The sequence below is a fragment of the Myxine glutinosa genome, chromosome 4 (genome assembly GCF_964187855.1).
Source record: "Myxine glutinosa chromosome 4, kmMyxGlut1.1, whole genome shotgun sequence".
In the NCBI taxonomy this organism is placed as follows: domain Eukaryota; kingdom Metazoa; phylum Chordata; class Myxini; order Myxiniformes; family Myxinidae; genus Myxine; species Myxine glutinosa.
Genome location: NC_136264.1, coordinates 30,396,235 through 30,412,501, shown reverse-complemented (window position 1 = coordinate 30,412,501; position 16,267 = coordinate 30,396,235). Strand labels below are relative to the sequence as shown.

The 16,267-nt window shown below is 44.0% G+C and overlaps 1 protein-coding gene across 1 annotated transcript in view; it reads right to left on the bottom strand.

Annotated features, from left to right (window-relative positions):
* Nucleotides 1-12,098: 12,098 nt before the first annotated feature.
* Nucleotides 12,099-16,267, bottom strand: part of NCSTN (nicastrin) — a 42,708-nt gene continuing 38,539 nt past the window's right edge. The window contains exons 16-18 of the mRNA XM_068112127.2: nt 14,028-14,129; nt 13,726-13,827; nt 12,099-13,423 (exon numbers count right to left, since the gene is read on the bottom strand). Of these exons, the coding sequence (XP_067968228.2) occupies nt 13,301-13,423; nt 13,726-13,827; nt 14,028-14,129 (327 nt within the window). The 3' untranslated portion in view covers nt 12,099-13,300. The remainder of the gene's footprint in view (nt 13,424-13,725; nt 13,828-14,027; nt 14,130-16,267) is intronic.

Sequence of the window (16,267 nt, the reverse complement as noted above, 5' to 3'; positions counted from 1 at the left end):
GGGGGGGGGGGGGGGGGGAAACATGACGCCTCAAAACCACATGACTGCAATGGGCCAATCACAGCGCTCCATTGAGACTAAAAGATGGCCAGACTCCATATACGCCCCGTGTAGATGGATCGAACTCAGATACTGTGCTCGTACTGCGCATACCTCTCATTCCATCTGATACAAATGTGTATTTTTATGTGAAAGTTATTTATTTGCACATTATTTAATTGCAGTTGTGCAATCTCCATGTACAGACTTGCCATTTAATATGGATTTTTTTTTTCTTCTTGACTTGGGTTTACTTTCTGAACTCAGTATATCCATCTGGTGAGTTTCTTTTACCCTTCGGTGATGTCTTTGTTGAAAGAACCATGTCATTGATTGTCTTTCGCAGCAAGAAGTCAATAACAGGATTATATCACAGGTGGCGTGACTAAATGTAAGGACAGGTACATTTGACGATTGGCTTCACAGTCGGGTATATAAGGGTTGTTGCGTTCTGTATTAGTGGAAAACAACTGCTGCACATTCACAAAAGTTATTGTGGCTTCCTCTGGAGATGGTCCGTCAATTTGACAATGCTGTTTGTCATGGAGTGATGGCTTTACGAAATTCTGGCATGAAACAGCGTGCTATTGCTCGGCAGTATGGCATCACTCAAGGTCAGGTGTCAAAGATCCTGAAACGAAATGCTCAGAGGGGTATCCCTACTCCAATACCGAGGCCAGGACGTCCACGCAGAACCACAAGGAGAGATGACCGCCAGCTGCACCGGTTAGTCTGCAATGGCCGTACCAAGTCAGCTAATCGGCTTAGGGCTGAGTGGCAGCAACTGACAAATGTGCCTGTATCCAGAAGGCTAATCAACCAACGACTGGTTCAAGCAGGCTATCGTGCCAGGCGTCCCCTGAGAAAGCCACGCCTGACCAGACAACACAGCCAGCGCCGATTGCAGTGGGCCAGAGAGCACCGTCAATGGCAGCCAGGACACTGGAATCACGTGACCTTCAGTGACGAGTCTAGATTTCTGGTCTATCGTCAAGATGGCTGCGTCCGAGTGCGCAGACAAGTGCATGAAGCCCACAACGAAGATTGTATTGTGCCAAGAGTCCAAGCTGGAGGTGGTGGGGTGACCGTTTGGGCTGCTTTTCATGCAGGGGGCAAAACTGACCTGGTTGTTCTGAATGGAAACCTGAACCAGTTCAAGTACAGGGTCATTCTGGAAGAAACATTGCTTCCATTTGCTCGTGCAGCCTTTCGAGGAAACTTTGTCTTCCAAGATGACAATGCACGGCCTCATCGTGCTCGCATGATCCAACACTTTCTTGCTGACCGTGATGTAGAGCATATGGAGTGGCCTGCCATGTCCCCGGATATGAATCCGATAGAGAACTTGTGGGCAGAATTAACGTGTCAAATCGACAACTTGGACCAGCAGCCGACCTCTGTGCGTGAATTGCAGCAGGCTATTGTCACTGCATGGCAAGCGATTCCTGTCCAGACCTTGGCAAATCTCATGAACAGCATGCCTCGACGTGTACGTGCTCTGCTGAATGCTCGTGGGGGTTACACGAAGTACTGAACTGTAATTTTACTGTCCGTAATCCCAGTCATAATTTAGCTTTTGTTTTTGTTGAAATTTTTTTTGGCTAATGTGCAAAATAAAGAGATACTTCTGGAAAACGTACAGAAGTTTAACACAGTACCGTCCATGAATTGAGTTCGATATCAGTTTACATCACTTTCAAGGATCAATTTATTTGCTTCGAAAAAATCAAATGTGGTTTTTGTTTCTTTTAAAGGTCACATTAACAAAATCTAGAATAATTTCAACATAATTCCAATGAACTTTTGGTTCTAAGACATCTTGAAAAGTAAGTTCACCCCCACAAAAAAATATTCCATATTAAATGCCAAGTCTGTATATATCTGTGCAGTGTCTGTGTTGTGTTGTTACTGAACTACTCCTTCAAACTTTAGTGAAATCGTACCAAACTTTGGTATGTCTGCTATGTTTCCCGTGTGTATGTCCTAAGGATGTTTTTTAATATTTGAAAATTTTAGAAATTTGATTAAGAAAAAAAAATTCAACTTAAATCTTCAACTTCAATTGTTTATAAAATGTCATATCAAGTACATTACAAATACATTTGTCCAAAATAATTTTGTATTTTAATTGGTGTAAACAATGACAAAACAGCAACTCAGGTACAGTAAATCTATTCATATATCTACATATCAGGGCAGTGTCTGTGTTGTCACTGAACTACTCCCTCAAACTTTTGTTTCCGTGGTTGTGAAATCTTTTTAATAACGTGGCTGTGAGGTGTTTTTGAATCACGTGATGGTGAAGTGTTTTGAATTACGTGGCAGAGGTGTTTTAATTAACGTGGTGGTGAGGTGTTTTGAATCACGTGGTGGTGAGGTGTTTTGAATTACGTGGTGGTGAGGTGTTTTGAATCACGTGGTGGTGAGGTGTTTTGAATTACGTGGTGGTGAGGTGTTTTAAATTTCGTGGTGGTGAGGTGTTTTTTAATTTCATGGTGGTGAGGTGTTTTGAATTACGTGGTGGGGAGGTGTTTTTAAATTTGTGGTGGTGAGGTGTTTTTAATTTTGTGTTCAGGTGTTTTTAATTTTGTGGTGAGGTGTAATCGTCCCAAACTTCTAGTCTGCACCTACCCCTCCTGTATGTATGTGCTGAGGGGTTGTTTCTAAAAAAAAATTCAACCTAAATCTTCAACCTAAATTGCTTCTCCATATATATACAAAATATATATATATATATACAAACAAAATATATACAAACCCTGGTGTTGGGCTAGCGGCTAGGGTGCCAGCTTAGGATCCTAGGATCCTGGGTTCATAATCCCGGTCGATCGCTGAATTAACGCCAGGGGGTTGACTCAGCCTGTCATCCTTCCGAGGTCGGCTAATTGAGTACCAGTTCACTGGTAATTCCCTGTTTGTCGTTAAAGGCGGCAAAAAGGGTTGGTGTCAGGAAGGGCATCCGGCCATAAAACATTGCTTCAAAAAGGGGACCAACAAAACAACAACCACGGTCCCCGAAAAAGGCCAACCCCCGCTTGCGGGGAAAAATGGCCTCTAAAGGTGGTTTTTTAAAAAGTTTTTTTTATATATACAAAATAAAGTGTTTGTTTGTTTGCCTGCGCGTGCTAATCTCCTGAACGGTGAAAGATAGGAGGAAACTTCTAATACAAAAAATGTGGGGACGGGCCACAGGAAGGTTATAGGCTAGGGGGCGAGACGGGTCGAGGCCGCCTCGGCCGGGCTGGGCCCATTTCGCAATTAAAACAGCTGAATTATAGTAGTCAATCCTCTACGGCCACGAGTAAAAGCTGAATTATGGCAGCAAATTCATTCAAAAAGAACTAGAAATGTCGGGACGGGCCCCGGGAAGGTTATAGGCTAGGTGGCGAGGCCGGTCGAGGCCGCTTCAGCCGGGCTGGGCCCATTTCGTAATTAAAAGCTGAGCTGAATTATGGTACTCAATCTTCTACGGCCGCGAGTAAAAGCTGAATTATAGTGGTAAATTCATTCAAAAAGAACCAAAAATGTCGGGACGGGCCCCGGGAAGGTTACAGGCCAGGTGGCGAGGCCGGCCACGGCCCTCAGCCGGGCTGCGCCCATTTCGCAATTAAAAGCTGAGCTGAATTATAGTAATCAATCTTCTAAGGCTGCGAGTAAAAGCTGAATTATGGTAGTAAATTCATTCAAAAAGAACTTTAAAATGTCGGGACGGGCCCGGGGAAGGTTATAGGCGAGGTAGCGAGGCCGATTCGGCCGGGCTGGGCCCATTTCGCAATAAAAGCTGAGCTGAATTATGGCAGTCAATCTTCTACGGCCGCGAGTAAAAGCTGAATTATAGAAGTAAATTCATTCAAAAGAACCTGGGCAACGCCGGGTGCTTTCGGCTAGTCTTACTGTAATTCACCAAATGGGTCATTCCATGTCAAATCGTCAAAGAATCTGCCGTCATCTCTCAGATTTTTGTAAAACTTTGGGAACCAATTGGGACCCATGAAAAACGGCAAGAACTCAAATATTTTTGCTAACAGCCTCTTAATTAGTGAGATACAGACTAACGAACTTTGGACTAATTAGCGCGACGTCGCGAATTCAAATGGCCATATCTCTAAAAGTATAACACCTAGAGAGCTGGTTTTGGTGTCATTTTAAAGGTATTTTCATGCCCTATGAATTTGTCTGGGCAACATTTTCCTACCTCCAACCACAAAAAAGTTATCACAAAATATAAACTTCAATTGTGAATCCCCAAAAAATGTATCCTTCAAATTTCCTCAAATTCATCCCAGAGGTACCTTATGATGTCAAGAAGCTTCCACATAAATTTTGTGATGGGCACTCCAATAGTTTCTGAGATATGAGCAATAATGTACATGTACGTATGGCATATAGGTTCGAAAATCAGCATTTGTAATGTATTTATACAATCAATAAGTGAGTTCAAGTACACAGTGTTCACTAACCTGACTTAGGCTTTCAATTTCCTCTTCAATGCAGCAACAGCAGCACTTGTTTCTTTCTTGGAAATACAATATGTCCTTCCAGTTGCAGTGGTTGGTTCAACAGTAGTAAGCACATCCTGGTAGTCAATAGTGAGAGGGTCTGCTGGTTCCGGAAATGTATATGATGGGGATGGTCCATGTGGATGGAGGAACTTAACATCCACCTCATGCCTCTCTGGGGTATGTTCCATGACACATGCAACCCACCAGTGACCATCATAATCCACTGTAACATAACCAGTTATGGCTGAGACATTGTGATCGATCATCCCAGGTGTAAGTTTCAAACTTGATTCAAACTTGATTCAAACTTGTGCTTGAGTTGTTCTATCATCTCCTGTCCTGCATCCTGGAGTTTGTTAGATGGCAATCCTGTCGCGATTTCCAATTTTTTCTTCACAGTGTCACCGATTTTCTTGGTTTTGGATTTCACATATTTATCTGCAGCAAGTCTCTTTTTTGGAATAGGTGATTCTCCAATCAATCCCAAAGACTCATTCAGTGTATTCAGTTCCATTTCAGGAGAATGAAATTCAAACTCCCCTGACCTGCCTGGTATTGGTGATTCACCTCCACCATCATTGTCCTCACTACTGCTAATAGCACTGCTGGTCACTGGTAATGGTATTTCACTCTGAGTCTCTACCACACCTGGTTGTCTTTTTGCCAGTTTCTTACGACACTGGGTACAGATTTTCTGTGCACTTTGCAGTTTGAGGCTTGGATGAGCGGCTATGGCTTTTTGGCTAACAGCTCTCAAGCCAGACGACTTTGGTTTTTCATGAGCTCCAAAGGGATTGCAGCAGGATTTCTGCTTCAAGATGAACTTTTCCTTGGCAGTCGTCATTTTTCTGCAGCTCCTTCAGAAGTGAACTGCCAATTTCTGTTGGTGGCAGGCCTAAGCATTACACTAAGCCAACTTGGACTTTCCCTGGGGATCTTAGACTGTGAAAGTTGCATCACCTCGAATTACCCACATGGGAAATCCCAGTTGGAATTCCCCAGATGAGAATTCCCCTCAGGCCCAGTTGAAAATGAAAGTATATGATACTTCAAAGCAATTGATGGTTGTTCCCTGTGTTCCCTGTCATGGCTAGGTTAGAATGATTGTATAATACATTACAAATGCTGATTTTCGAACCTATATGCCATACGTACATGTACATTATTGCTCATATCTCAGAAACTATTGGAGTGCCCATCACAAAACTTATGTGGAAGCTTCTTGACATCATAAGGTACATCTGGGATGAATTTGAGGAAATTTGAAGGATACATTTTTTTTGGATTCACGATTGAAGTTTATATTTTGTGATAACTTTTTTGTGATTGGAGGTAGGAAAATGTTGCCCAGACAAATTTATAGGGCATGAAAATACCTTTAAAATGACACCAAAACCAGCTCTCTCAGGTGTTATACTTTTAGAGATATGGCCATTTGAATTCGCGACATCGCGCTAATTAGTCCAAAGTTCGTTAACCTGTATCTCACTAATTAAGAGGCTGTTAGCAAAAATATTTGAGTTCTAGCTGTTTTTCATGGGTCCCAATTGGTTCCCAAAGTTTTACAAAAATCTGAGAGATGACGGCAGATTCTTTGATGATTTGACATGGAATGCCCCAAATGTCCGTCTGTCCATTCGAAGGTACCACAAAAACGGCTGAACCGATTGCAACGATATTTTGGGTAGGTATTCGTGAGAACCCTTGGAGTAAAATACAGTGCATTCAGAAAGTATTCAGACCCCTTCCCTTATTTCACATTTTGTTATGTTGCAGCCTTATGCTGAAATCGTTTAAATTCATTTTTTCCCTCATCAATCTACACTCAATACCCCATAATGACAAAGAGAAAACAGGATTTTAGAAAGTTTTGCAAATTTATTAAAAGGAAAAAACTGAAATATCACATTGACATAAGTATTCATACCCTTTGCTATGACACTTCAAATTTAGCTCAGGTGCCTCCCATTTCTCTTGATCATCTTTGAGATGTTTCCACGCATTGATTGGAGTCCACCTGTGGTAAATTCAATTGATTGGACATGATTTGGAAAGGCACACACCTGTCTATATAAGGTCTCACAGATGACAATGCATATCAGAGCAAAATCCAAGCCATGAGGTCGAAGGAACTGCCTGCAGAGCTCAGAGACAGGATTGTGTCGAGGCACAGATCTGGGGAAGCCTACAAATAAATTTCTGCTGCATTGAAGGTTCCCAAGAGCACAGTGGCCTCCATAATTCTTAAATGGAAGAAGTTTGGAACGAGCAGGACTCTTCCTAGAGCTGGCCGCCCGGCCAAACTGAGCAATCGGTGGAGAAGGGCCTTGGTAAGAGAGGTGACCAATAACCTGATGGTCACTCTGGCTGAGCTCGAGAGATCCTGTGTGGAGATGGGAGAAACTTCCAGAAGGACAACCATCAATGCAACACTCCACCGATCTTGGCTTTATGGCAGAGTGGCCAGACGGAAGCAAAACAGTTCAATCTTGGTTTCATCAGACCACAGAATCTTGTTTCTCACAGTCTGAGAGTCCTTTAGGTGCTTTTTTGCAAACTCCAAGCGAGCTTTCATGTGTCTTTCACTGAGGAGAGGCTTCCGTCTGGCCACTCTGCCATAAAGCCCAGATCGGTGGAGTGTTGCAGTGATGGTTGTCCTTCTGGAAGTTTCTCCCATCTCCACACAGGATCTCTGGAGCTCAGCCAGAGTGACCATTGGGGTCTTGCTCACCTCTCTTACCAAGGCCCTTCTCCCCTGATTGCTCAGTTTGGCCATGCGGCCAGCTCTCGGAAGAGTCCTGGTTGTTCCAAACTTCTTCCATTTAAGAATTATGGAGGCCATTGTGCTCTTGGGAACCTTCAATGCAGCAGAAATTTTTTTGTAGGCTTCCCCAGATCTGTGCCTCGACACAATCCTGTCTCTGAGCTCTGCAGGCAGTTCCTTCGACCTCATGGATTGGTTTTTGCACTGATATGCATTGTCAGCTGTGAGACCTTATATAGACAGGTGTGTGCCTTTCCAAATCGTGTCCAATGAATTGAATTTACCACAGGTGGACTCCAATCAAGGTGTAGAAACATCTCAAAGATGATCCAGAAAAATTGGAGACACCTGAGCTAAATTTCAAGTGTCATAGCAAAGGGTATGAATACTTATGTCAATGTGATATTTCAGTTTTTTCCTTTTAATAAAATTGCAAAACTTTCTAAAATCCTGTTTTCTCTTTGTCATTATGGGGTATTGAGTGTAGATTGATGTGGGAAAAAAATGAATTTAAACAATTTCAGCATAAGGCTGCAACATAACAAAATGTGAAAAACGTGAAGGGGTCTGAATACTTTCTGAATGCACTGGAGGCTATATTAATTTTCAAATTTTTCCCAATTTTCCCAAACACGATGGAATCATATTTACCGATATGAACAGTGATGGGGCTTTTATTGAAATTCTTCAAATACTGTTTAGATTTTGATGAGAATTACGAACCTGCCGCGAATGCGGAAGTGGACAGATGACGGCAATGTGCGTCATTCAATCTTAATGTTAAATCGTTAAACGTTAATCGATTTGTTAAAGTATTGTCGTGCGGCCGCCTTTGATTAAAATCAGGCGGTCACGGAAGCCGATCGTGAAGGCCTTGGCTCTCGAAGCGAAACTCAATGGCGGACTCCAAAAACAAAAGCTACACCAAAGCGCGCAGGATGGAGGGAGGCGCGAGACCCCTGCAGTCTTACCTGTTAAATCAACCATACGGAAACTGCGTTCAGATATATAAACAGAAAATAATATAAGGGTTTATTCACAAAGGTCAGGACAGGGAAACGTGATATTAAATAAAAGTCCTAAATTGGGACGTCCCCACAACTCACTTCAGAAACGAACAAGGGAAGATGAATTAATAAAAGGAAACGTCGTGTACTTGGTAAATGTGGGGTGTGGGTGCAGCCTTATCTCGTCTGTCATCTTGTATTGTCTGCCGTCCAAACACGGCTCCGTTCGGCCCCGCTCGCGTGCCACCAGGCCTCGCTCCAAACTCCAAAGCACCGATCGCACACGAGGCCCCAAAGCACCGCTCCAAGCACTACGCAGATGGCGAACCAAGACCACCAGGGCCTCCCAAGACCAAGAGGAAAAACGCAGAGAGCACAAGACAGCCAGTGAAGGACATGCGCAAGAGAGTTCGAGCTGCCAGAGGAAGCTGCGCAAGCAAGAAGAGCCGGATCTGCAAGACTTGCAAGAGGGAAAATGTCGTTCGGCGCGCCCCTATATAACCTTGCGGCGGTGACGTCAGCCTTGGCGTGCCACCCAATCAGTGCCCTCTACCGAATCAGACCTGTGGCGTGGTCATAGCTCGTGGCACTCGATGTGGCTATGCCTGCCGGAGGGGTAGCTGGCGGCGGCCATCATCGGTGGTGTCCTCACCTGGTTTCCTTGCCTGTTTCTTCCGAAGTCACTGTCAGGGAAGGGAATTATTTAATGTTGCGCTGAGGGCCTGTCTAAGTATCTACAGGTGTGCATTGGCATAAGGGACAAAGGTTTGACTACCAGGTTTGACACACAGGGGCTGTTATCTTTAATCCCTAACTACCTAGCACACGAACATCCTGGTATGTTCACAGGTATACATCTTAACCTGACAAACCGGACTAACACAACTTATTACAAGTAGATTCCCTATCGCGACAGTCGAAGCATGTTACCTATTTAGATCTACCTGGCTCGAGATATTGCTCTGCTCTACCCTACCGACATAACAGTATCAATTGATGATTGGAATTGAGTGAATACAATTACGATTTTGAATTCGTAATTGTATTTACCTAACCGTACGGAACTTCACATCAGGATTTAAATATTTGTTTATGTCACGAATGTTGTTAAAAGTTAATTTTTTTATATTAATGTTATTTAATTTGTGATTGGAGTTATGCTGTTTGGAATGAAAAAAGAGATATCGAGTTCAAGTGAATGACGAAATGCCGTGACGGTTTCTACTTTCTAAACGTGAATTCGCGGATCGCCATATGCAGATTCGCCATCGACTGGGTATGGAACACATGTACATGTTTGTTTGCGAACGGTACATTTTTCATGGAAGTCCTTCATGAACTTGCTGTCCATGTCTGATGTGCGGCTGAAGGTGCTACAGGAATGTGGAATTTATTGGTTTCATGCTTTAGCATTCGCCGTTTCTGTATTGTCTGTTTGCTTCTGGCCTCCCACCCGTGCTACACACGGGTATCTCACTCGTAAAAATATTGCTATGGTTTTGAGATTGGCACATATTGATCATTAAAGGTGAAAGGGTTGCCCCCCATAGTTAGTCCACAAGCAACACGTAGGCCACCTGTAGTATTAGTTATGTCATAGTATGTGTAAGTATAGGCCATTTCCCCTAGTAATATCTGCCTTGTGTAAAGACATGAGTTTAGGTCCCATTCATTTTTGCGTCCACCCTCCAAGTCCACCTCTATGGGCATAATTGATCCCGCGCCCCATTTGGCTGACCCACTCAGTTTGTTACGCTTTGGCTACCCGCAGCATTTGTTACGCTTTGGCTGCCAGCAGCATTTGCTGCCCTTTGCTCGCTCACTAGTCGAGTAACACGAGGTAGGCCTGAGAAGGTGGAGGCGCGCGGGGTTGGGGTGGGGCGGCGTCAAGGCAGCGCGTCAGAGGCGATGACGGTAAGGGCCATCAGCCAACCAGGGCTCTAACGACATGGCGTGAGGGGGCGTGGAGAGGCGCGTCTGGTAAGTGATAGGTTTGCGGGGCGTGCCTATAAAAGTCTTTGCACAAAGCCGTTGAGAGGACTTATGCACGAGGACTTACGAGGAGGACTGAAGCGAAGGACTCGTTGGGAAAGGGCGTGATAAGAGAACGGACTGCAGAGTTTTCACGGAGAAGAGGACTTGTTGATCACGAGGACTTTGGAGAACGTGATTCGCAGCGCTCGCTTTGGAGGCATTGCACTATATCTCAGTATAACGTACGCGCTGAAGGAAAAGCAGCCAGACGCACCGGTGGCGAATATCGCCTACTCAGCCACATGAGTAAACGCGGCAATAGCTGCCAGTGATCACCGCCAACCGCCAGAGCCCAGACCCTACCGTTCGCCCCGAATTAACTCGTGCGCCAAACGACACGCGGAGAGCTCCTGCCCCTTTACTTACCATCTGCACGGGACGAGCCGGAGGGAGCTGCACGACAGCCATCCCTGGACATGGTGAACATCATCCCGCAGCTGCAAGCCCCGTGTGAGTGTGTCTGTGTGTGAGACGGGCCCGTTTGTCCTGGGGATTAAGTTGACTGTTTTTAAGGCTGCACTGTGTCCCCTTTTTCTGGAATCCCTGTATAGTGTAAATAAATCTTGTTATTCCTTTCTTCCCAATTCGATCGCCTCTGTGATTTCTCCATTGGCCAAGCATGGTACAAGATCGCTAGAACCGGGGTCACCATATAAACGGCACGGATTGCGTGTACGCACCGCTCGGCGTCTCAGCACGCATGATTCGTGCGGGGCTTAATTCCTCGTTTCAGGGCAGCGCGAGTAATTAGGTAATAGTGATTCTAGTCCTACGACCCTATTTCGCACTGTCCGGGAAGGACGTCATAGGTCCCGGGTCCCGTCGACCAGTCAAAGACAAGGGGACTAATCCCCCCTTGGTAAGGGGAGAAGGCTGGCGGCGAGATCCGCAACAATATAATATCACAAACACGGCAAATAAATTTGTGCAAAATAATTGTTTGTATTATGATTGGTGTAAATCATGACCATACAGCAACTCAGGTACACTCATTATCCTCAGCTAAAACAAGCCTGTTCCTCCAACGATGCGTGATGAGGCGAGCCAAGCTAGTTCAAGTAATATATTGAAGTTTGGTTGAAGAGTAACCTTTTTTTTTTTTTTGTTTTTTTTATGTAGAAGGCTCCAGGCACAGACTATGTTGTCCTCAACGAGGCCAGGCAAAATAAAAGAGCTGCATTGATAGAAAAGAAAACCTGTTTCCAATGAAAATTTTAAAGTTCTGATGTTTAAAGTATGTACATGAGCAGATTTTAACTTTGTACATGTGTGATACAACTTTTCTTCCAAACACACCTGTGTAGCTTTAAGGAAATTTTAAAAAAGCATAAAATGTTAATTTGTACCATGTATATGCACGAGTACTTACGAGGAGGACTGAAGCGAAGCACTCGTTGGGAAAGGGCGTGATAAGAGAACGGACTGCAGAGTTTTCGCGCAGAAGAGGACTTGTTGATCACGAGGACTTTGGAGAACGTGATTCGCAGCGCTCGCTTTGGAGGCATTGCACTACATCTCAGTATAACGTATGCGCTGAAGGAAAGGCAGCCAGACGCACCGGCTGCCGGCTACCACCAAATTACGTATGGGAGGTTGATACAGCTTGTTCATTTTGCAGCAAAAATTGGAACCGTATTGATTCTCATTAAAACAAATGAACAGTGAAGTTTATGAACATTATCGTGAAGTCCATCGAATGTAATCGTGAATGTATTAAAGAAGATTCAGAAAACGTTTTAATGAAAAAAAAAAGGAAGGAGACCTTTTATTTGGGGACCAAACCCCTGATATCAACACAAAACAAATATACGGATCAGCCCAATGATTCATCATGTGAAGTTAAAGTCACATTGGATCAAATTGAATGACAAAGTAAGGAAGGCTCCTGCAAAGCAATGTCCCTCCAGTGTGAATTCATCAAGCCCAAAAAACCCAAAACCTTTACTTTGGTTGAGATACCAGAAACAAAAAGATCGTCTTGGTGGGGGTTGGAGACTGTGGGGATGAAAAGGGGATGCTTTTAACTCTACACTGTATTGAAAATGGAAAGAGGTATTGGACTTGCATTTTATGTTTAAAGTGTGGCATAGCAGTGGTTACGACGGTGGTGGCATAGCAGCACTTGCGCCAATCCAACTTCAAATTCGCCTTCTATGAATTCAAACGATGACGAGTCGCGAGTACAATTTAGGACTTGGCCTTCTGCTGGGAAAATACGATCGCTATTTCACTTTTGTATTTAAATATCGGATAACAAAGTTTGACGAGGAAAATACAAACATGAAACATCTTGTTCAAAACACAGTAGTCAAGATGGCTAAAAAGGTCAGAATAGGGGGTGGGGGGAGTGGGAGGGGAAGCAAGAGGTAAATACAAAATAAACAAATAATAAGAAGGAATAAAAGGATGAGCGAAGAAGAAATTGGTGGAAGACAGCAGGGAGGTTACGGAGGTGATAAAGAAAACGAGTTCATCTCACGTGTTTTGCATAATGTGCGAAGAGGTTCTCGGGCACTTCCCAACGTATTTACAAATATTCAGAGACAAACCGTGAGTCATGCATCTAATAAACAGATATACAAAAGGGAACGGACCAGCCCACTCCTCCGAGCTGTATTTATACTCGGTAAAGAAAACGAGAGTTCGACCAAAATAAAATAATAAAATAAATGAACAAAATTGCAGTTCTCATTATCAAGAATTAATCAACAACAATAATAATCAACAGTGATTCAAGTAGAGCGAAACACGATATTTGTTTTTCCCTATACAAGAAATTAATACGGGTGCAGATTTATCGATGGCGGAGAAAGACAAAGGATCATACCGACTGTTTTGCGTCGATGATCAAACTGCACCACGGTCGTAAAGAACAACAAATCGACATCTCCAGCGCTTGTACCAGAGAAAAGAAATAAAGTTCACACAGAATGCAGGTGCGATGGAACTGCACGTCAATATGCAGAACGGGCGTGCGATGGGTACCCCGAGAAGAGAACGTCCACTTTGGAGTTGATGAGATAGACGGAGGCGAACGACAGAATCAATACGACGAAGCCTACGGCCAGGGTGAGGTGCTGGGGAGTGGGGTAGACAAGGAGAATGAAATGGAGGGAGGGGTGAGGAAGTGAGCTTTTGCTAGAAACAAGGTTGGGATGCATCGTGATCTACAGAAGTCTTGCAGCGTGCATCGGGTGAAAATATAAGACTCGCATTGTACCGCCTTGTCCAGCAATCGGGAAACAAACAGGTCGAATCTGTACTCTGCCCGTGCTTTTGTCTAACTCAATGGCACAAACCGTCGAGTGAACCTAATTCAATGAACTATTTCAAAAGTCGCTGGGATACAACGTTGCGTTTTAAGCAGGATCAGACTCACCTCTAACCAGGGGCTGGACACGAGGAAAAGTCGTGCCTGTGTGAGCTTCCATTGAGACTCAGTCCAGGTAGAAAAGTCATTTTGATGCATGCCTTCAGGCAACTGGATGAAAAAAACAGCAATAATGTCTCAAACATCACCAAACTCACTCTCAAAGTACACAATCTCAAACCCACGAAAATTATTAAATTAGATTCCTTTTTCTTTCTTTTCCTTCACCTCTTCATGAACATAAATTCCCCACTGCCACTCTGAAACACCCTCCCCCTACTTTGAGGCACAGAAAAACCGAAAGCTCTCACTTTGAGGAAGGCAGGAGAGATTCCTTCAAGGAGTCTCGTTGTGCTGCGAACACACACTCCATCAGAATCATCCTGGGTCACTATCCACATATACTTGTACATCTGGGGTGGAAAGCAGCAAAGATTGCCAGTCACCGATACAGAAAAAAAACAAAACCAAAAACCGCACGCACACACGCGCGTGCACGCACGCACACACACACAAACACACACACACACACACACACACACACACACACACACACACACACACACACACACACACACACACACACACACACACACACACACACACACACACACACACACCTTTCGAAACAGTTGCTACTGCTGTTTAACACTAAACTGAAAGGGAGAAAACTTGAGATGTGTTAAATTACCAAGCAACTAGCCAGCGCTTACCAAGCTGCCCATTCCTTATGAACGGTTTTGAATTGAGTGCTTGCTGGAATGCTTAAGCCACTTGGCGAGCTCTCTACAAGAAACATGGTAAATGAACACTCCCTCCCGCCCACCAATGTCCTTAAGGCCCGACTGTAGATCTACTGTAATCTATATATCCCAGAGCGGAATGACCCTTCCTACCGCCCCATAGGGAACGGGTGGACTAGTTCATTAAATTTGGCATTTACAATCTGGAATCCTCGTTCTTTCATGAACCAAAATCTTGCATCAAAAATAACGTTCTGGGATTTTGAAAAGGACTAAACTTATATTTGAATACAAAAATCAAGGCTCATGGAAGAAATGGAGGACAAAAATGGAAAAATCAACGCATTAAAAATGAGAAGAAGAAAAAAGGAAAACAGACACAATGCCTATAGAAAGTCAACACCCTCTTTCAAAGTTTTCACCTTTTGTTGCCTTATAGGCTGGAATGAAATTGCATTGATTCAGATTGCATTGATACAAATTCTCCAAATTTCAGAAAATTTATTAAAAATACAAAACGAGAATATCTTGGTTGGATAAGTGTCCATCCCCCTTATAATAACATTTGTAAATTAGCTCAGGTGTAACCAATCACCTTCAAAGTCGTACACAAAGTTAATTGGCCTCCACCTGTGTTAAATTGTAGTGACTGATTATTTCAGAATAAAATCAGCTGTTCCTGTAGGTTTCCTCTGCTGGGAAGTGCATTTCACAGCAAAGACCCAACTATGAGCACCAAGGAGCTTTCAAAAGACCTCCGGGATAAAGTTGTGGAAAGGCACAGATCAGGTGATGGGGATAAAACATTTCAAAGGCCTTGAATATCCCTTGGAGAACAGTCAAGGCAATCGCTAAGAAGTGGAAGGCGTATGGTACCACCAAGACCCTGCCTAGATAATGCCGTCCCTCCAAACTGGACAACCAAGCAAGGAGGAGACAATTCAGAAAGGCCACCAAGAGGCCAATGGCAAGTTTGAAAGAGCTACAGGTCTTTATGGCAAAGACTGGTCACTATGTGAATGTTACAACAATATTCCAAGCACTCCACAAGTCTGGCCTATACGGTAGGGTAGCAAGAAGGAAGCCATTAATGAAAAAGCCCACCTTGAGTCCCATTTGAGGTTTGCAAAAAACACTCCGGAGATTCTGAAGCCATGCGGCGAAACGTTTTGTGGTCTGAAGAAACCAAGATGAAACTTTTTGGCCTAAATGCAAAACGTTACGTTTGGTGCAAACGCAACACAACACATCACCCAAATAACACAATCCCTACTGTGAAGCATGGTGGTGGCAGCATCATGTTATGGGGATGTTTCTCATCAGCAGGGACTGGGGTACTCGTCAGGATAGAAGGAAAAATGGATGCAGCAAAATACAGAAAACTCCAAGAAGAAAACCTCCTGCCCTCTACAAGAAAGCTTAAATTGGGACGGAAGTTCACCTTTCAGCAGGACAACAACTCAAAGCACACAGCCTAAGCTACACTGGAGTGGCTAAGGAACAAAAAGATAAATGTTATTGAGTGGCCGAGTCAGAGCCCCGACCTAAATCCAATCGAAATTCTGTGGCATGACTTGAAGATTGCCGTCCATCCACGCTCCCCACGCAACTTCACTGACCTTGAACAGTTTTGTACAGAGGAATGGGCAAATATTGCCCAATCAAGGTGTGCAAAGTTGGTAGAGACCTATCCCAACAGACTCACAGCTGTAATTGCTGTTAAAGGTGGGTGCTTCCACCAAGTATTAACTTGGGGGGGGGGGGGGGGGGGAGGGAGGGAGGGAGAAGGGAGGGGGTGGACACTTATC